Consider the following 22,809-nt stretch of genomic DNA (forward strand, 5'->3'; position numbering starts at 1 on the left):
TGTAGTCCTGTCTTTTATTAAAGGCAACCTAAAGTGTAATATGAACGTGACAATAGATTATACAATGTGTGTTAATGGGTCAAAGCCCACCCTTATTTTCCCCCTTTTGTACAGAGTGGACAAGGTTTATATCCCTCCAAGGTCTTGCGTAATAGTGCTGTATGCTTAGTGGGCAGAGTTCCTGATATATTAACATTCCATAAAAAGTTTAGGTGAACCAGCCTTGTCTTCACATTGTTAAAGTATAATCAAAGGCAGTCTTTTAAAGTTTTGCAGACTGGAGATGGATTAGAACACCTATTAGGGGCACAGACAGCAATAATAAATAATAATAAAAAAAACCCTATTAGGGAGATCCACCCTCTCTGTGTGTCCTGTAACCATTAAAAGTGTAAAAAAAAAAAATCCCAAATTTTGGGTTGTCCTGACAAAAGTAATAGGAAATCTTCCAATAGGGATACTAGGCCTGTTGCCCTTAAATTGCAGGGGTTCCCTCTCACGTCCTGTTTTAGCTATGGGGCAGGAAGTGAATGTAAATCTCCCTAATGGAAGAAAAAAAAAAGACGGGGGTTATAACCCTCCCTTGCTCTATCCAAAATTAGGGAGGGGGGAGTTTGCCTATAGTTCTACTTTAAGACCTTATGATATACTCACCTGATTTATTTATTTTTCACTATCAGAAGAAACCAAGCATGCTTCTCTGTTCCCATCATAGAACTACAAACAATCAGTTTATTAGGTGTCTGAAGAAGCATCTCACATGGTCCTCACCATGGCTATTTGCACACAATTTAGACCAACTTTTCTAAACATAGGGCCAGTTTACTCCCATTGATCACAGTGCACTTCTCAATGTCCCATCATTGGTATTAATGGGAAGAATAGTTCCTCATCATTGGTGTCAGTGGGAGGAAAGGTGCCCCAGGAGACAGGTAAAGGCAAGCAAACAGCCACAGTTTGGATATTGCTGGGTTAGCACATTACAATTTTGCCGACATACACCAGGAGCTGGAGATCATAATTTTCCACGTAAATAGTTAAACTTTCTGCATTTAAAATTATTTATTAATGGGCTTCAATTCATGTCAAGCTGGAATGTTGCCTGTTCTTTATAGGTAGAGTCTTATGAGGTTGGGTGTTGCAAGGACAGGAAGTAAAGGAGATGCTACTTAGCTAAGTAGTAGCACAAAAAAGTACTTGGTTTTTTTCACTTACCCTATGCTCCCACCGACTTCCTTCTCTGTCCTGGCACTCCTCTCAACCCCTTCTTGCTGACCCCTTCAAGTGGTTTCTGACAGTGGAAGTGGGGTTTAGGGTCATGTGACTGCAGTGATTGGCAGGCACATGATCGGAAAGGCCCTGATAGCAAGGAGAGGCCGGGACCTTTCTGTGGGACACCGACACGTGCTAGGAGCACATGATTGACAATAGCAGGAGCCAATGTCTCCCACGGCTGTCTCAGCCAATGAGGAGGGAGAAATCTGCTGCACACAGGTTGTGTTTTGGTTTTTTTTTATCTTCATGCATAGAATGTATGAGGGTAAAAAAAAAAAAGTGAGCCTTTACAACCAACCACTTTAAGGGCAGAATGATACGCTGTCATTCTGCCTTGGGGTGCATCAGTACTCTGGCTGGACTTGTAGTACTTCAAAACTGAGTGGCACTAACACATCATTACATGAGAAGACTGCCCCACTACCACTGGAAGGAGAAGAATCAATGGTGGTATCATCATACCAGCTAGAAGGTATGTATAAGAGTTATTAAAATAAATATGCGGGGGGAGGGCATATAACATGGCTGGAGATCTGCTTTAACATCTAGCTGACAGTGAATACCAAAAAAAGCATAGTTACTTGTAATATATGTTGCAGAAATGCTGCTAAAACCTTCACACAAGACATGTTTTTATGCAGAAGTAAAATTATTTAATAGTTGTTTTTTTTATATCCCCAAGTAAACCTGTTACTTGGATTAGAAGTTTTGCAATAACTCTGGTCTTAAACACAAATGGCATTGCTGGAGAGTCCACAGCGCACAACTGAGCATGACCAACATTAAAAAAATGGATGGGGTATACCATTAGTAAACAGCAGACAGGGCATGCTGCCCTGTACTGTGAATGACTTATGGAAGTATATACATTACATTTCAGGTATCCCTCCTCTCACTGACTACCATGCTCCTGGTCCAGTGCCCGAAGGAACCTGGGATCTCAGCTTATTGCTGGCGAATGTACAGATATAAATAATTATGCTGGTGCTGCAGTCTGGGTAAACTGTTCTTTTTGGGATGGATGACACAGGAAATGCAACTTTCTTGGCAGAAGTGTCACCTCTACAGGCATGGCTTCATACTCTTCAGAGTCTATACTGAAATGGCCGGCTGTGTCCTGTTATTAAAAAAAGAAAACACAAGTCAATTTCTCTGGGGAAAATAAATGCCCCCATCCAAGTATATGCTGTAGTTAATTGCAAAGCTGATAGGATCAGTCTTGCTGTCAGAGATGCATATAAAGGAACTGGAACAAATTGCTCTGCAAACAGCCACAAAAGTTGTAAACATAACTATTTAATATGAAAGAAAATGTAAAGTCTGAGCATTTCTGTTTAGCTTTGGATACAGTGGGAAAATGTAACCCGTCAGATTTTGCGCTTTCTGTATTCTGTGGGGAAATTTCCCTATTACTTCCTATCCCAGAGACACACCAGGAAGAGTGAGGGAACATCCCTTAGGAGGGAGGTGCCAGGGTGTGACATCATGCCGCTCAGGCCATGTGTTTTAGGCTGGCGGCCATTTTGATGTCCTTTTCCCTACTGGGAGTGCTCAATGCTTGCTTGTTTGGAACTATTTATTTATTATAAAATTGCCACATATAATACACTATCAAGAAAGTTCTGTTTTGGCTCGTTTGATTGCGAGCCTCTCTTCAAGGTGGATTTTGCTGCTTCTTTTTACCTGCCTTTGAGAGAGGTCCCCCTGGTGGCTATGTATCGTACAATGAGTGTGATCCCCCTGGTGGATGGCTAAGTGATTCCTGATCCCTGGAGGCTGATGATCCTACAACTACTTGTCTTTCTGCTGGTTGGCCAGTTGAGCTGTGGATGTTCATCCTTCTGTTACCAGAGGACCAGGAGTGGTTTAAATACTCAATTGCGCATTTGTTTGCGCTATCTGGTTAGTGCAATCTACATCTATACAGATGAAACTTGAAAAATTAGAATATCGTGCAAAAGTTCATTTATTTCAGTATTGCAACTTAAAAGGTGAAAACTAATATATGAGATAGACTCATTACATGCAAAGCAAGGTAGTTCAAGCCTATTTTGTCATAATTGTGATGATTATGGCTTACAGCTCATGAAAACCCCAAATCCACAATCTCAGAAAATTAGAATATTACATGCAATCAATAAAACAAGGATTGTACATAGAACAATATCAGACCTCTGAAAAGTAAAAGCATGCATATGTACTCAGTACTTGGTTTAGGCCCCTTTTGCAGCAATTACTGCCTCAATGCAGTGTGGCATGGAAGCTATCAGCCTGCGGCACTGCTGAGGTGTTATGGAAGACCAGGATGCTTCAATAGCGGCCTTCAGCTCTTCTGCATTGTTCGATCTCATGTCTCTCATCTTTCTCTTGGCAATGCTCAATAGATTCTCTATGGGGTTCAGGTCAGGCGAGTTTGCTGGCCAATCAAGAACAGTAATCCCACGTTCATTGAACCAGGTTTTGGTGCTTTTGGCAGTGTGGGCAGGTGCCAAGTCCTGCTGGAAAATGAAGTCAGCATCCCCATAAAGCTCGTCCGCGGAAGGAAGCATGAAGTGCTCCAAAATCTCCTGGTAGACGGCTGCGTTGACCCTGGACTTAATGAAGCACAGTGGACCAACACCAGCAGATGACATGGCTCCCCAAATCAACACAGACTGTGGAAACTTCACACTGGACTTCAAGCATCTTGCAGTGTGTGCCTCTCCATTCTTCCTCCATACTCTGGGTACTTGGTTTCCAAATGAGATGCAAAAGGTGTCTCGTCAGAAAAGAGGACTTTGGACCACTGAGCAACAGACCAAACAGTCTGTTTTTCTTTAGCCCAGGTAAGACGCTTCTGACGATTATTGTTCAGGAGTGGCTTGCCAAGAGGAATACGACATTTGAAGCCCATGTCCAGGATCCGTCTGTGTGTGGTGGCTCTTGATGCACTGACTCCAGCCTCAGTCCACTCCTTGTGAAAGTCTCCAACACTTTTGAATGGCCTTTTCCTGACAATCCTCTCCAGGCTGCGGTCATCCCTGCTGCTTGTGCACCTTTTTCCTTCACACTTTTCCCTTCCACATAACTTTCTATTAATGTGCTTTGATACAGCACTTTGGGAACATCCAACTTCTTTTGCAATTACCTTTTGAGGCTTTCCCTCCTTATGGAGGGTGTCAATGATGGTTTTCTGCACAACTGTCAGGTCAGCAGTCTTTCCCATGATTGTGATTCCTACTGAACCAGACTGAGAGACCATTTAAAGGCTCAAGAACCCTTTGCAGGTGTTATGGCTTAATTAGCTGATTAGAGTGGGACACTTTGAGCCGAGAATATTGCACCTTTCACAATATTCTAATTTACTGAGATTGTGGATTTGGGGTTTTCATGAGCTGTAAGCCATAATCATCACAAATATGACAAATCACGGCTTGAACTATCTTGCTTTGCCTGTAATGAGTTTATCTCATATATTAGTTTCACCTTTTAAGTTGCATTACTGAAATAAATGAACTTTTGCACGATATTCTAATTTTTTGAGTTTCACCTGTATATTCATCACTAGAGTCACAATTTGCACCTATATATGGATTTGGGGACTTATGTGCTTGTTTATAACACTCTAATGTTGGAATTCACTACCTGCACATTATAACGTCTTTTAGACGCTCATTGCACTTGATTTTTATTTTAGAGCTTTACAGCGCTGTTATACCATTTCTATTATTTGTGTGTTCTAACATATAGCGCTGCATATTTTTGATTTGATTAGACAAGTGAATTTAATTTCCTTGAAGGGTTGACAAATTTGTTTTAAATGAAACCAGCTGGGAAAATAAATATGGAAAATGCCACCACTGACTCGTTTATGATGCTGCTGTCATTTGAATCCTTTGACCATTTAGTGAGTTAAAGACCAGGAACAAGCATGCAGCTAACGAAGTGTTGGGACATCCAATATGAGCTTGCTTATTCTAGGCAACTGACCTGCCAAATAGCAAAAAGGGTCGGGATAATCTTGGAGCTTGCACCTTTAGGGCTCATTAATGCACATACACTATGCCATGACCTTTCAACATGTATTGTGTTTAGGCAGCCCATTTAAAATGAATGGGCTGCTAAGGCAACAAAAAGCTGCATGTACCATTTCTGTCAGTGCAATGCATGTCCATTGGTAAGGTGCATTGGGGTGCCGTTCATAAAACGTCATGCTGCATCAATGCATGCAATGTGCTTTGCCATTTGTGTGGCCCCTAAACAAGTTCACAAGAGCAGTGCCCATTAGAGGTTCCTTTTAATGTGAAGGCCAAGTCCCAGCAGAAGCCATGCTTGAGTTATCTGTCTGTAACTTTAGCAGGTTCAAACTGAGCCATACTGCTGAGATTGAATTGAAAAGTTTCAGGAAACTACTGAATGAGTACACAGCAGGGAACGCTGAGAGCAGACATGAGATAATTACAGGACACAGGCTTGTAGTTAGCAAAAACATATTGTGTTAAAGTCGCCCTAGTTTGTACCCCATTACCAGCCAAACAATTTGAATATAATTATATTTGCAATAACCTACCCTTGCTTTTAAATAAGCAGGCTATCTGGAAGGGATTTTATTCAATACATTCCCTAAAACTGATTTGTCATGTTCAGATATTAAAAATACATTTTTAATTTCTTTTATTTAGGTAAACCAATTGCAAATCCAAACTAGGCAAGATCCAAAACAGCAGCCTTATCCAGCTGGTTTTACTGCCATGCTGGCAAAAAGCTTTTGAGTAGCAGAGATATCAGATTAGCCGAGCAATAGAGTTAAGCTGGCCATTGATGGATCAAAATTTAGCCAGTGCAGCAGGGACCAGCTGCATTTTCAACCATCTCTGGCTTTACCCATTTATGAGAAGTCGATTTAACGATTGACTGCTCATGAACGGGTTTGTTGGAAAATGTTGCTTCGATCAGCACTGCAGCCAAGCACCCACCCCCCAATGTTCAGGGCATGTGGCCTGGTATGGTTTAGGAGGTACCCCTCCCGCCTTTCCTGGCCTGCAGGACTGCATGCTCAAAATTAAAAAAAAAAAAAAAAAAAATACATTTTGGAGAGGGATTCTCCTTAAAATTAATTCCAGACCCATAGCAGAGGGCCTGGTAAAGATTGGGGGGGACCCCCCTTGCTGTTATTGTTTTAATTTTTAAATGACAGCAGAAGACCCCACTGACAGCAGATAAGTCATGTTTGTTAAGGACGCGCAGACCGCCTGCTCCTTAACAACTATGTTGTTTACTGTTTTTTAAGGATACCAGTGGGTGCCAGCTCCTTAACAACATTCCTTGAATAACAAATGGCTAAGTCACACCTTATTCAACAAATTTATATATATATTTATTTATTTAGTAAATTTACTTTAGAGTCAGTTTATGCATTTTTTTTACTAGTGCGGTAAATATCACAAAAACTGACAGTGCATTGACATTTTGAGTATCGCATGAGAATACTGGAAAAAAAATGTGTCGGGTGATCCAATTATCTCAAAGGATATTCCATAGTGAATTGAGCCCACTGTCACCAAAGGGCCACTTACATAGAAACACCTGCCCTGTACAAGAAGAGACACTATGCTTACTTTTTCGACAGCCTGTGTCTTCAAACATTAGTGCTCTCTTTATAGAGTTCCTTTGATAAAGTGTGTGTTACACGAAATGCGTTAGGGAGGTGCACCTAACCTTCACCCCGGATGGCCTCACTTATGGCCGGTGGCTCTATTGGATTGATATATGTAAGTGTCTGATTTTTTGTTTTTTGTTGTCACCTATACCTGAAGAAATAAATTACTACACTATTGGAGCTTTTCTTCTCTTGGGCTCGTTTCTTTCACTGGCGAGCCCCCTTTCTCCTAAGGTGCTTCTTCCTACCTGATCTATGCATATTTGCATGATCCCCCCGATGGCTGAGATCTGTATAGCGCAAGACTGTTAACCTGTCCTGATGGCTGAGATCTGTACTGCTGGAGACTGTTAACCTGTCCTGATGGCTGAGATCTGTACTGCTGGAGACTGGTAAGCTGTCCTGGATGGATGACACCTGGTGGTGGGTTCCTGCCTTGAAGACATTACCCGTGTGCATAGGTTCCAGTCCCTGAGTACCAAGGAGTAGGTCTTATATACTCCAACGCACAATCACTTGTGGCTGTCTGGTTAGTGCTTTGTACACCTATTTTCACAGCCACAACAATCACGGATATTCACAATATTTATCATACGGACTAGAGCACAATTGTCACTTTATGCACCTTATGGGATTTTATCCAAGACTAGTTTTACCTCATGAGCTTTGGTAAACGCCAGTTTGGAATACCATTATTATATTTACTAATTTTCATATTTATTTATATACGCATATTTATTGTTCATTAATATCATTTTAGCGCTGCATATTTTCACTTGCTTATATTTTCACTGGAGGATCTTGAGGTTTCCCTCTTTATGCTGGCAGCTCTCCATCTATACCGCAACCCAGCGCTCATATAGCTTGTTCTTTTTATATTAGTGCTCTCTAGCCATTGCAGGTATTCCAGTGGTCATATGGGTCAAATAACAGCTACCCTCACTGCATGCAGTGGTTCCTTCTGCCAGCTCATGTTCAAACTGGGAAGAGAAGCCACTACATGCAGAGATAGGTATTTACATCCCTGGAAGTGTGGAATAACTGTGGTGTCAGAGAGCACTGGAGCAGTAGTGTTTCAAGACACAGGCCACCAGAAAGTGTAGTTTTTCTTCTTTTACAAGACAGCTGTTTTTTGGGGTTTTTTTTTGTAAGTACCTCTGGTGGCAATGCCACTTTATTGATGTATTAATGAATGCAGAGCTGCATTCATTTATGTTCTGTTTATCTGCCTGGAGTCTAGCTGTAAAAAAATGTATATAAAATTGACTCAAAACCCTCATACTTTCCTATATAAATGGTCATAGATATTCCACTTTTCTATGCAACATCCTGCAAATAAATGACGAGGATAAAGCAATATAGCTGAGTATAATTCCGCCCACAGTGGCTGTCCTCAGATGTCCCTGTGAATGTTGTTTTCTAGGGACTGTGTTTACCTGTGGCAGCTGAATGCTGCAGCGGCTGGCGTGGAGCTTCTGGGAATCTTTAGGGCACTGCAGGGGATCTTTAATCTTCTCAATACTAGAAGAAAAAGAGATTTATTATGGCCAGACAAAGAACAAAAACAACAAAGTGGCTACATAAACCAAAGTCATTTTATGACTCACCCAGTACGAATGAATTCAGACTTGCTGATGGTGTCGGGTTCAATGCAAATACTCATGGAGTCCAGAGAACGCTGCACATAAGAATAGACAATAAAGCTGAATTCCAGTGTTCTCTTCAGTCTTGGATAGTTGTTGGGTCTTTTGTACTAAAATAGCTTACTTTGATTTTGCTTCACACCATGTGCTTATAAGTATGCATTAGAATCTGCAGCAAGTCATATAAAGCTCACCTTATTGCCTGGCTGAAGAACATCTGGCATCATCTAGCCCTTTGATACTCAACAGTACCTTGCAAGTCCCTTTCATTTAATGTATTTGTGTTCTTTAATCATGGACGCTCAGCAATACATATGGTGGTATGCATGCAAATACAGCTTGCCTAGAAACTCCCACTCAAGACTAACATTCATTCATCAAGGCATTTTCATATTTGCAAGAGCCAGCCCACTGCTTTCGTTAGGGCGAAGGGAACTTTAAGAGGTGTACTGAGGCAGGGTGCTGTAATGTTTTCAGAAAGCTATGTATAGCACGCTGCTGGACCTTCCCACCAGCCATGGCTGCACTGCAGAGAACCTCAGAGACCCAGTGATGATGTCACTGGGTCTAAAAAAAGGTATGCAATAAGAAACAATGCTGTATTTAAAAAGTACATTAGAATGTTGCTGAAGGGGAATATAGGAATCAATTAAACTTTAGCTTTAAGTTTAATTCACAAAGCTTTAAACATAAGGATAATGTCCAATTAACCATATGACTTTTAAATCTCATGGGGCTCCACTGAAAGAAATGCCCTTTTTTGAAAAGAAGTACACTTATCCTGGTGTGCATGCATTGGGAATTGAGCCTATTCTGCAAAAATAAAATGGCAGATTTTTATTTTTTTTTACATTGTATAAATTTTATTGACTATGGACTCAGAAAACTGCAGGATAAACACAAAATTCACTTAAAATGTATGTAAACCTATGTGCTCCAAATTAGTCTGTTAAAGGTTGTAAAGGCTGAAGGTGTTTTACCTTCATGCATTCTATGCTTGAATGTAAAAAGCCTTTAAGTGTGGAGCTCCCCCCTCAGCCCCCTCCCTCCCCCAATACTTACTGATCCCAATCCAGCGATGTGCACAGGAACCTCGGCTCTCCCAGGTCTCTACCTCCTCATTACCTCAATCACAGCCAGTGAGGAGGGGGCAGAGCAGAGTAGTGCTCTGTGTGTCTTATAAACATACAGTTGGGTGAATGGAGAGGAGTGCCCGATGTCCAAAAATGTCTCACTTGATGAAATTATGGACATAAAGGACCAGTTCCGGAGCGAGCACACAAGTGCCCCCACAGCGAGCAGCTTACTCTGGAGGCACTCGGAGGGGAAGGGACCAGGAGCGCTGGTGGGGGACCCGAGAAGAGGAGGATCAGGGCTGCTCTGTGCAAAACCATTGCACAGAGCAGGAAAGTATGACATGTTTGTTTTTTAACTCGTATCTTTACAATCATTTTAAAAATGAAAATTGACGAAAATTATTTATTTTATCTGTACGATAGGTGCAGAAAATACATGTTGATCTTGCCAGAAATCTAGTAAGCGGATGTTATGGGGAAATGGGGTTCCCTTTATCTGTTTTGTATGCTGCCTCTCCTTTTTTCAAGCTTGCCAATATACAGTTGTACTCAAAAGTCTGCAAAGTTTCCCTGGCAGAAATAGTGAAATTTTGGCATTTATTATCACATAATTGTTTGGCTCCTTTTTAAATCATAATAACAGAAATCACCCAAATGACTGTGATCAGAAGCTTACATGCCTTGGAATGTTTGGCCTTGGTACAGACGCATAAGGTGACACACACAGGTTAAAATGGCCATTAAAGTTTAATTTCCCACAACTGTGGCTTTTTAAAGCGGAGTTCCAGTTGAATTTAAACAAACAAAAAAAAAAGGCAGCAGCTACAAAAACTGTAGCTGCTGAGTTTTAAAATACAGACACTTATCTTTCCCGCGGTCCAGTGGTGTCCTCACCATGGCTGATTTCACCAGCCGTCTTCTCTCCCCGGCATCTGCAGTGTATGCACACGGCTGTGACAGCTTGCGGCTTCACAGCCGGGTGGCCACTGCGCATGCACAAGTAGCGCAGCGCTTTGTGAATGGTCCCATAGTCTTCTGGGACCTGTCACATGTCTCAGAAGACTATGGGGAGGGAGGAGGAGGACAACTTCCGCTTCCAATCAACTTAGGCGATCGCCCCGGAAGTGGGAGCGTGTACCTGGCAAATTCAGGTACCCGCTCCCCAAAAGGTGCCAATCCTGAGCAGGGGACAAAGTCTTAAAGCGGAATTTCCCCTTTTGGGTGGAGCTCCTCTTTAAATTGCAATTAAGGTCTATGTATAAGTAGACAATGAGTTTGTTAGCTCTCACATGGATGCACTGAGCAGGCTAGATATTGAGCCATGGGGAGCAGAAAATACTGTAACTGTCAAAAGACCTGCACAGCAATGTAATGGAACTTAATAAAAATGGAAAAGGATACAAAAAGATATCCAAAGCCTTGCCAGTCAATACCGTTTAATCACTTATAAAGCAGTGGAAAATTCGGGGATCTCTTGATACCAAGCCAAGGTCAGGTAGACCAAGAAAGATTGCAGCCACAACTGCCAAAGACTTATTTGGGATACAAAAAAAAAACCCACAGGTAACCTCAGGCTTCTCTGGAAAAAAAGATGGTGTGGTTGTTTCACGGAGTACAATATGACGATACTTGAACAAAAATGAGCTGCATGTTTGAGATGCCAAAATGAATCCATTACTGCGCCAATGCCACAAAAAAGCCTGGTTACAATTTGCCCGACAACACCTTGACACACCTCACAGCTTCTGGCACACTGTATTATGGAGTGACAAGACCAAAATAGAGCTTTATGGTCACAACCATGGATATGGATAGCACAACCATAAGCGCTAGGTTTGGAGAGGGGTCAACAGCTACAAGAATACCATCTCTACTGTACAGCGTGGTGGCTCACTGATGTTTTCAGGGTGTGATAGCTCTAAAGGCACAGGGAATCTTGTGAAAATTGAGGGCAAGATAAATGCAGCATGTTATGAGAAAATACTGCCAGATAATTTGCTTCTGCACGAAAGATGCACATGGGACACTCTTGGACTTTCTAGCACAACAATGACCCTAAGCACAAGGTCAAGTCGACTCTCCAATGGTTACAGCAGAAAAAGGTGAAGATTCTAGAGTGGCCATTAGCGTCTTCTGACCTTAATATCATTGAGCCATGCTGGGGAGATCTCAAATGTGTGGTTCATGCAAGACAACCAAAAACTTTGCATGACCTGAAGGCATTTTGCCAAGACAAATAGGCAAGAATTCAGGGCCTCGTAGACAACTAGAAAATTAGAAAAGACTGCACGTTGTCATTGATGCTAAAGGGGGCAATACACAGTATTAACAACTAAGGGTATCCAGACTTTTGAATAGGGGTCATTCATTTGTTTATTTGTTACCATGTTTTGTTTTATGATTATGCCATTCTGTTATGACCAACAATTGAATATGAAGAAATACATTTCTAAATGGGAATGAGATGTAACAGCCCCCATAGACCTGGAGGACTGGAGCAATGCCTGGTCTGCTGTAGTCAAATGTTCTTTCAATACTGTCACTGTGGAGGCAGCCTATAAAGTCCTTCTCCGCTGGTATTGGGTCCCGGCCCGCATAGCTCATTCAAACCCATCATATAGTGATAGATGTTTCAGGGGCTGTGGCCAACGTGGAGATGAGGTCCATATATGGTGGTCCTGCTCGTCTGGTGGCCAGCGCTCCAGGAATCAATTGCCAAAGGAAGGCCAGGGGAACCAGGGCAAAAGGTGGCCTATGGATAGCACTTTGGGGATGCAACCTTCCTCACACGGGGGAAATCAACAACTGGAAAAAGAGCAAACAGGTGGCGCAAACACCTAATGCATTATCCACTACGACAAATCCCTTTTGACTAGCTCTGAGGAAAGGGATTTGTCCCCGAAAAGCGTCAGTAAGCAGACCACACTGACAGTCGGAACACCCTGCCCATTGTTGTGGCCATCTCCATTATCATAGAAAGCTTTACACACATGCTATGTCTGTATGTTTTCGTCTTTTTGACTTTTAAATAAACCTTGGATAATGCACTTGGTGTTTGCGCCATCTGTTTGCTCTTTTTTTCAAGTGTGGGAAGGACACATATACAGTAGGTTGGCTGTATGTGTCACAAACTTACGGTTAGGTCTGGAGGATAGTTCTGGGTACTGATGGTCAGCTCAACCGCTGAAAGCTGAACCTCTTCCCACTGTTCAGGAGGAGCTTCCACAGGAACCTCTGAAAAATGGAAGATGGAAATACTGTCAATAATTGTAATCTCAGCCTATACAGAATTTTACTGTAAGTGCCCACTACTGGGGTCACTATGAGGACAATAACACACAAATACCTGGTATTTCATCCATTTAAAGAAGACCTGTAATGTTAAGGTAAAACAAAACAAATATTGCCTGCAGGTACCTAGGAGTGCCTATGCATACTTGCCAGCCCCTTCCTGCCTCTTACACATTACTGCAGACCAGAGAGGCAGGACACCACAGCGATGGACAGCAGGTATGTGTGGAGAGCAGGAGGTGGCAGCCAGCTTCGACAACTCATTTTGCTGTCAGGACGAGTTGCCATCCCTCACTGTGCCGTAACTTGGGACCTGGTATTTTCTTGGGTCCACAAATTTAGGTAAGTAGCTTGGGCATTACGAGGGAGGCAGGGGGTCCATGACTGGACTTTGTTTTTGGTGTGTGACATTTATTGATCAGCAATATACAAGATTATAGTGCATTATAATTATTGCACAAATTTAAAAATGACTGGACTTCAGATTTAACTGTGTCCCTTTTCCGTCCGTGGCATCAATAGTTTATAATACTAGTTCAGTACAGATATAGCAAAGTAAAATCATATGTGTAGTCAGCTAAATAAGACTGTTTGTTTATTATTAAGACTTTGATGTAGCCCAGAGCATTTTTAGGAGCAATTTCATGCAGAAACCCAGTAAATCAACATTTTCACACAGCTGCCTACACAATGAACAATGTTTCGGATGAAGCATATCAGAAAAAAATGCCAAACAAAGGAAAAGCTTACCAACTTTTGGGGGTGACCAGTAGTTGGCAAGCCTTCGGTATATCCTAACATGAAGAGGTGGGCGTCTTGGCTTTTCCTCAGGTTCCTCTGGAGGGCGCTCGGTGGGTCCCAAGAACGAGATGGAGGCCTGATGTCTCTGGGGCCATTCCTGAAACAATAGCAGCATGACTGGTACCCTTTATTTAGAAATTCTCCCCCACCCCCGTAAGAGTCTGGAAGAATTTCCTACCACCATCTTTAACCGACTGCAGTTGAAGTCAATTGCAGTTGAGTTTAAAAAAGATTTATAACTGTGCATGCAGACCTATGAATGATTTATAACAGCCCCAAAGCAGAAAGGAATATAAACATACATTGGGGGGTCTGTTATTTGACTTGGGGACTGGGGGAAAGCATGTTATCAGAACAGCAGGAGGATGACAGGACAGTGACTATTAGACCCCAGGGAGCCTCCCATCTAGAAAAGGAAGACTAATAATTCTGATTGGCTGTTGTGGATTAGTTCATTTTGTCTTATGAAAGTTGACTTTAAATGCATAGTTGAAAGACATCAACAGGAATTGTGTTTCCTGCTAGAGAATTTATAAGTGTGTTCAGACAGTTAAGTGATTCAGAAATCTGTATGAGACAGCACAGCCAAATATTTTGCTGCAACAGAAAATCTTTATAAGGAACAAACCCCCAGCCTGCTAATTGAATAATGAAGTAGTAGCAACACACTGATAGGCCATCCCTCCGCTCACTTTACACCACTGTGCTGTCAGTATGTTCCCTGTCAGCATATGTGCATGCAGTAGAGTCTCATTAGGTAAACCTTCTTTTCCCACTCTGAATTTTGTTTTACAGCTGTTTATGGTGGTGGTGGGGGTAGACAGTTGTTGTACACTAGTTGTATTTACTAATACATTTAATGATTTTTAATGAATATATAACTGCATTAGTAGCCGATTTTATACTTTACAGCTTTACAAAAAACTTGGTAGTCCTGTAATGCATACTATTCAGCAACAGTAAGAAGTGTGCATACCCAGATCACAGAAATAAATAAATGCAAAATCACGTGTGTGTGTGTGTATGTATGTATATATATATATATATATATATATATATATATATATATATATATATATATATATATATATATAAAATTTTGCACACCCTTGCCGCCCAGTAGCAGTATATCTGCTATAGGGTGCCGGGAAAGTGATTAACAACTCATGAAATCCCTACATATAAAGAAACCAAAACACAGAAATTAGGTTATGTGTAATAAAATGGAATGGCACAGGGAAAAAGCATTGAACACAAGAAGAAAGAGAGGCGCAAAAAGGCATGGAAAGCCAAGACACCAGCTGAAATCTATCAGTAATTAGAAAGCAATCCTGCTCCTTGTCAGTGCAAAGTAATATCAGCTGGTTCAGTCTCAACTGATGGCCTATAAAAAGATGTCTCCTTACCAAGTTATCACTCAAGAACCATCACATGATGGGTAAAAGCAAAGAGCTCTCTCAAGACCGTTGCAACTTTATTGTTGCAAAATATACTGATGGCATTGGTTACAGAAGGATTTCTAAACTTCTGAATGTTCCAGTGAGCACTGTTGGTGCCATAATCCAGAAGTGAACAGAACATAATTTCACTATAAACTGACCACAACTAGGTGCTCCTTGCAAGATTTCTGACAGAGGAGTGAACAAAAATTATCAGAAGAGTTGTCCAGGAGCCAAGGACCACTTGTGGAGAGCTTCAGAAAGACCTGGAATTAGCAGGTACAATAGTTTCAAAGAAAACAATAAGTAATGTACTCAACCGCTATGGCCTGTATGTACACTCACTGTACAACACTCCACTGCTGAAGAAAAAGCATGTTGAAGCTCATTTACCCCTGGTTTACATACGTGCGGATATGAGGGCTGCGATTTGGGCGGGCAGGAGAGCCCATTCATTTGAATGGACTCCTGTGCCCCGGGACATGCAGGGAAGATGTCCCTGCACTACTTGGGAAATCGCAGCCTGCACAGGAACCAAGGTTCCCAGTATGGTTGCGATTTCCAGTGCGGGTGCCATGCAATTAGAATTAGAACTGCAGGGGCCCAATACTTTTTCTTTGCAATTTACGATCGCTTTAAGTCATAATTGTTATTGTGAATATTGTGAATGATATTTTACAATAAACATTTTTGTAGGCAGTGATTTATTTAGTTATGCATACCCTGTGACAATTTCTCTCAGTTGGCAGGCACATAGATTGTGGTCCCACAAGCTGGAAAATCTTTGAGCAGGGTGAGGATGAGAGTGCCATTGAGGTGTATCAGTAACAACTCGGTGTAAGTTTGACCAGCCATTTGTCACAAGGGGGTTTATTTACTAAAGCTGGAGAGTCCAAAATCAGACTCCCTTCTGCATAGAAACCAATCAGCTTCTAACCTCAGCTTGTTTAATGAAGCTTTGGCAATGAAACCTGGAAGCTGATTGGTTTCTATGCAGAAGGGAGTCTGATTTTGGACTCTCCAGCTTTAGTAAATAAACCCCAAGCTGTCCAGGGCCTGATACCAAGTCCATCACATAGTCCACCTGCGGACAATTCAGGGAGGCAAAGGGCACGCCAGCAATGGTTTTACCCTGCCACCTAAGATCTGAGATGTACCCCAGTGCACAAACCTCTCCTCTCAGTTCAGATACCTATGGATGGGGTACTTCTGCAAGTGGAATATCCCAGGTATGAATGGAAGAAACTACCCCAGTTACCTGAAAAGGCTGAAGGTTTATGAGACTCCCTGGTTGACAGGCCTACTCAGAAATCAAGCTTGTGACAACAGGTGGGAAGGAGGGACTGAAAGAGATTGGGAAAAATTAGGAGATGGAAAGACCACCCTCAGGAGGGTTCCCCCAACATCCTACACTCCCTCAATGAAGCTGAAGGGGTGAACTTCCTATCTGATCAGATTGGACAGGGTTTGGGGTTTTTTTTTTTTTTTCTTCTTTTTACAAGGGCTTAAGCTGAGCTGCCTTGCTCACTGGTGACATGTAACTCCCCAACACTGGAACCAGGCAAAGTTGGCAGGGCAAAGATGGCAGAGCTAAGTTGGCCTGATCCCACCTGATATTGCAGGAGTTAGCCTCTATGAGAAAGTAATGATTATAAAGATCCATAAAGCTGACTCTTTTCCCATTAGGTCATTGGAGCATCCCACAATGGGGATGGCAAGGCACTAGACTGGACACAGGGGTGGGTGCTCTGAGAATTAGCAGGTGTTCCTGGGCGACACTGAGAATCCAGGTCTGGTACTTTACCCTGAATGACCTTACTCACAAAATAAGCCTTTAGATAGGGTCATGTTCTTGGGCCATGCCATGGATCTGGACACTGAGGTCCAGTACACACAGGTATGGAAAGTGCCACAATGCAGAATCCAGGTTACCACTGCACATCCAGTCTAGCATGGCCCAGGTAAGGCCCCAAAAGTTATTGCTGAGGAAACACAAATCCAGATAGCTGCTATATAGACCAGCTCAAGCAGCCATGTAGCAAGATATCTTGATGGAAGACAAAGTCGAAAAAAAGCCTAGCAAAAGTTGGCTAGACTTTTCTGAGCAAAGCTGAAGAACAGGTATCCGTACTCCTAGGACACTAGCAAAACAAAAAAAATAGGCTTGCTGGGTTATACGAAGGAGTAGCATACCAGTTTTCTGTTTGCCATTGTTCAATCCTCCTGTAGGCAGCAGTAAAACCTGACTGTATCTGGATACCTGCGTCCCTTAATGGAAAAAAAAAAAAAAAAAAGAATCTCTATTCTCAGTATCTGTCCCTCTCTGACTACAGGGATTTTTTTTTTCTTTTGCAGGGGAGGCAAGATAAAAAAAAAAAAAGAAAATAATTATAATAGTAGGAAACTGAATTTTTCCTCAGAGGTGGCACTGCATGTAAGATACAAGATAAAATAATAAAACTAAATTGTCTACCAGCAGAAAAAAAGAATGCCCTAAAAATAGATCCACCTGGTAAGATTATATCAAACAGCTCAGATCAGTAAAGATATTAGCTCAATAACCATCTCTTTTCACTGTTATGCAAAAAGAGTTTAAGTGATCTGTCACTCACTGTTAATCTTAGCAGTGCACATAAATGCTGCTAAAACAGGTCCATTCAGCCCAAAATATCACCTCCGTCTGCCCTAATTGCATGTTCTGTTTCCACTTCCGAGCCCTCATCAGTCAGAGCTTTGTGAACGTGCTTCGGTCCTGTCTCTTTCCGTCAAAGTTCGTCGTTATAAATATCATTATGTGCACTTAGGTTCTAAATTGTAGCTGTGACTCAGGTCTGGTAATTGTAACTCTAGAGAGGCAAATCTTCACACCATATGGAAAGAACAAAAAAAGCATTGTACTTCTCCTGATCGTTAGCAGATAATCATCTCTTGCTATGCTCAATAACTTGGTAGATAGGCGCACCAATGAACTTCGAAAAAGTAAGCTGACTTTTAATATGAACTTTATATATGGAACACATTCCCATTAAAGTTTTCAGTATCAGTATAGAGAATGATGTTTGTCCTTCTCCATGCTTCGGATGCCAGATGCCGTTAAAGGTTAAAACTATCAGTAGATGGATTGAAATTCAGCTGGTTCAGCAGGGACTGGCGAAATTTTGATCCATGTGAGGCTGTACCTGTTTGACAGAAGTCGATCACTAAACTGACTATTGTCGAACTGACTTGTGGGAAAATTTTTCTAGATTAGCCAGCTGCAGATCAGTGTATTCTGACAGCGGAGAGTTAGGCTGTGTGGATGGAGGAATCCGTTCACTTTTTCTTTTTGTTCTGCCTGTTGGCAGAATGAAAAAAAAAAACAAAAAAAACAACAAATCATCTATGGCCAGCTTAGCTACATGCCGCCCAGCCACTGTACATATACGGCGGCAGGGCGGCACTCGCAGGCAAAACCAAGTTTTAAAACGTGTGTTTTGTAAACAAATAGGGGGCGCACGCGAGGCGCGCTGCCGCCCTATTTGTCCCGCGGATCACCGCCGCAGATGTCAGTCGCCGGGTCACAGCCGCTCCTTAGCAACTCCCTCCTCACTGGCCTTCCTCGCTGCTGGCTATCCCCGCTTCAGTCGATCCTGAACACGGCTGCCAGACTCATTCACCTTTCCAACCGCTCCGTTTCCGCCACCCCCCCTCTGCCAATCCCTCCACTGGCTTCCGATTGCGCAACGGATCAAATTTAAAATCCTAACACTGACGTACAAAGCTGTCCACCATAGTGCCCCGAACTACTTCACCGACCTAATATCCAAGTACCACCCAGCACGCACACTCCGCTCCTCACAAGGCCCCCTTCTCTCTAGTTCCCTGGTCTCCTCCTCCCATGCCCGCCTCCAGGACTTCTCCAGGGTGTCACCCATCCTCTGGAACTCCCTTCCCCAACCCATCAGATATCACCTACTCTCCTCTCCTTTAGGCGCACCCTGAAAACCCATCTCTTCAGGGAAGCCTACCCCCTGCTAACTTGACCGACCCCTCCACTCTTCCTACCACTCCATTCCCCACAGCTATCTCCTCCTGTGCCACTATCCCGTCCCTTCTAGATTGTAAGCTCGAAAGAGCAGGGCCCTCGATCCCCTCATGTTTTGCATTGTATTGGTATTGTTCTGTCACATGTTCTGTCCCCCTTTGTAATGTACAGCGCTGAGTGAACTATTGGTGCTTTATAAATACTGTATAATAATAATAATAATAATAATAATGTCCTGGTGATCGGCAGCAAACAGTGACAGACAGCACAGCTGAAGTAGCTGTGCTGTCTGTCACTTCCCTGTCAGCTCGAGGATGAGCTGATCGAGAAAGAACACTTTCTCTTTCTCGATCAGCCTTGTCCCGCCCAGTACACACCCCCGCCCCCTAGTAAAACACTCCCCTCACTCCTATAACCCTTCCCTGCAAAATAAAGTTAACCCCTTCCTCCCCATTGCCATTAGTACAGTGTCAGTTTTTTTTTTTTTTTGCACTGATCACTGTATTAGTGTTTTTGGGGATGTCAGTGACCCCAAGTCAGTACCCCCCAATGTCAGAATGTCCGCTGCAGTCCCGCCATAAGTCGCTGGTTGCTGCCATAAGTCCCTGATTGCCGCCATAATTCGCTGATCGCCGCCATTATTAGTATAAAAAAAACCCTAAAAATCCCAGTATCTTTCCCGCCATTTGTAAACGCTATAACTTTCACGTAAACCAATTAATTTACATGTATTGGGTTTTTTTTTTTAGCAAAGACATGTCGCAGAATGCATTTTGGCAGAAATGTATGACTAAATTTGATTTTTGCATTTTTTTTTTACTGGACATGTTTTATAGTCCAAAATATTGATTTTTTCTTCCTCAAAATTGTCAGCCTTTTTTTTTAATAGCACAAAAAATAAAAACCGCACAGGCGATCAAATACCACCGAAAGAAAGCTCAATTTGTGGGGAAAAAAGGATGTAAATTTCATTTATGTACCATATTGCATGACCGCGCAATTGTCTGTTAAACTAGCGCAGCGCTGTATAGCAGAAAAATGGCATAAATTGCAGTATTTATACCATAGTTTGTAGACGCTATAACTTTCACACAAAGCAATCAATATACACTTATTGGGATTTTTTTTAACAAAAACATGGAGCAGAATACATTTTGGCCTAAATTTATAACCAACTTTGAGTTTACTATATATTTTTTATAGCTGAAAATAAAAAATATTGTTTTTCTTCAAAATTTTTGGCTTTTTTTTGTTTATAGTGTGAAAAATAAAAGGCTCACAGGTGATCAAATTACACCGAAAGAAAGCTCTATTTGTGTGAAAAAAGGACATAAATTTTGTTTGGGTGCAGCATTAGATGACCGCGCAATTATCAGTTGAATTAGTGCAGCGCCGAGTAGCAAAAAGAGGCCTGGTCATTAAGGAGGGTAAATCCTCAGGAGCTCAAGTGGTTAAAGCCTTGGGTCACAGCAGTGAGTGTTTGCCTCTGAGGTCTGTACCACTTTAAGAATGCCATGCCAAGGATACAGGATCTGATTAATCAGGTCCGAAAGAAGTAGTGTTCTTGTGATCCATTGCCAAGCTGCATAAGAAACATTAAGGCTAGGTTCACACTAGCTTTGTAAGCAGGCGTTTAAGGGGCATTTTTAACGCTCCTCTAACACCTATGAAAATTATACATATGGCAGCACATATGTTCACACTGAAGCGTTAGCGTCCTGGCACAATTTATGCCTCATGGCGAGTCAGGAGTAGTTGAAGCTTGTTTTTTTGGTGTTGTTTTCAGTGAGTCAGTGGACTTCTAGACTTGCATTGTGAGAAGGAGCAGAAACGTACTTGTTTAGCACTGCAGAGCAAGAATCAGAGCCTGAGCTTGTAAAAGGCAAATAGGTCTGCCACCATATACATACAGAACTAAAAATTATACATAAAAATTATATATATATTTTTTAAAAATGCTAACACACTCGGTACATTTATTTACTTGGAGATTATTCCTTGTATATGTTTATCTGCAAAGTCATTTAAAGACTTAGGCTGGACATACACTATACAATTTTCTGACCAATTTTCTTTAGATTTACCTTCAACTATGTAGAGCAAGGCCTGCCTAATTGGACACAGCTGAAAGTGTTGTTTAGGTGTGACCTCATATTATATGGTTTTTGGTAAATCTAAAGCAAAATTCTCAAGAAAATTGTATAATGTATGGCCAGCCTTACATCTTATATCGTTTCTAAGTTCTAGTTTCCCTTTGCAACTGTGCAATTTAGTCTCTTTTCTGGTCTTACCCCTGTGAGATCATACCTGCAGTACACACATTGGCCTTTCCCCTCCTCCAGCAGACACCCTCCAAAGAGGTTCCTCAGTCCTCAGTCTGTAGTCACACAATCCCACTACACAAACTAGTTATTGCAGACTGTCCATGTCCTTCCCACAGACATTGCACACAGGGCTCAAACACACTGCATGGAGATTCATCACACAGAGTGAAGCTCAGTTGAGCAGTAGTCTCCACCCCCCTTCCCTTCTCAGAAGGGGAACATTTCTCTTTATTTCCTATTGTATATTCCAGGATAGTGTATGTGTAAGTTTGGATACACATTGGTCTTTCCTCTGCATCCTGCTCCCTGCAAATGCATATCGGTCCCCAGTATTCATATTAGTGTCGAGATGCCCCTCCAGTACACAAAGCACTATAGCCAGATTTACACCAGTACAGTATGTGCATTACCTATGAATGACCACGCTGCAGTGTATGCGCAATACCTGATCAGGGCCCAAACTACAGTATACTGTATGTGCATTACCTATCAATGACCATGCTGCAGTGTATGCGCAATACCTGATCAGGGCCCAAACTACAGTATACTGTATGTGCATTACCGGTCAATGACCAAGCTGCAGTGTATGTACAATACCCGATCAGGGCCCAAACTACAGTATACTGTATGTGCATTACCTATGAATGACCAAGGTGCAGTGTATGCGCAATACCCGATCAGGGCCCAAACTACAGTATACTGTATGTGCATTGAGCCATTAGTGACCCGTCTGCAGTGCATGTACATTAACCCCTCAGCGATCAGTCACCATAGAAGGGGGGGTTAACATGCTTATAAGCATTAATTCCTCAGTGACCTGTCAGGAATGTATATGATGTGCTTCATGAGCAGGTGCTTCAACACCTCCATGATGGACATTTAGGGTCAGTTCACATTATAGAAATGCAGAGATCCAGATGCGTTCCCGCATGTGCATTTTTGATGCGTTTTTTATGCATTCCAGTTCATTTTTTCCCCTTTTCTTTTTCTTCAATTTAAATAGAGACATGTGCATTCCAATGTGTTTTTGATGTGTTTTACTATGTTCCAGTAAAGTTCTGTGCAGGAAAAATGCAGCCTGTTCTCCTTTTTGTTCTGCAACCAGAACACACTGGAATTGCAAGCCCTGATATGAACTATGACACTGACAACTATATAACTTACTTTCTTTGCGTTTTGGATGCAGAAAAAAGCACACTGAAACGCATGTAGTGGGAACTGGCCCTTAGTGTGTGTACATTAACCCCTCAGTGACCTGTCCCCATCATGTAACCATTTAACCCTTAGCGCCCAAGCCC

At 42.1% G+C, this 22,809-nt stretch overlaps 2 protein-coding genes across 3 annotated transcripts in view; one reads left to right on the forward strand and one right to left on the reverse strand.

Annotated features, from left to right (window-relative positions):
• The window catches only part of DENND11 (DENN domain containing 11), a 167,300-nt gene that overhangs the window by 61,853 nt on the left and 82,638 nt on the right, over positions 1–22,809 (forward strand). The gene's annotated exons all lie outside the window — the stretch shown is intronic.
• The window catches only part of AGK (acylglycerol kinase), a 131,705-nt gene continuing 108,896 nt past the window's right edge, over positions 1–22,809 (reverse strand). Inside the window, exons 12-16 of the mRNA XM_089680701.1 lie at positions 13,674–13,821; positions 12,769–12,866; positions 8,521–8,591; positions 8,350–8,434; positions 1–2,392 (exon numbers count right to left, since the gene is read on the reverse strand). Of these exons, the coding sequence (XP_089536827.1) occupies positions 2,252–2,392; positions 8,350–8,434; positions 8,521–8,591; positions 12,769–12,866; positions 13,674–13,821 (543 nt within the window). The 3' untranslated portion in view covers positions 1–2,251. The remainder of the gene's footprint in view (positions 2,393–8,349; positions 8,435–8,520; positions 8,592–12,768; positions 12,867–13,673; positions 13,822–22,809) is intronic.

Source organism: Staurois parvus, unplaced genomic scaffold, assembly GCF_062004578.1.
Source record: "Staurois parvus isolate SC_StPar_1 unplaced genomic scaffold, SC_StPar_1.0 ptg000249l, whole genome shotgun sequence".
Taxonomy (NCBI): domain Eukaryota; kingdom Metazoa; phylum Chordata; class Amphibia; order Anura; family Ranidae; genus Staurois; species Staurois parvus.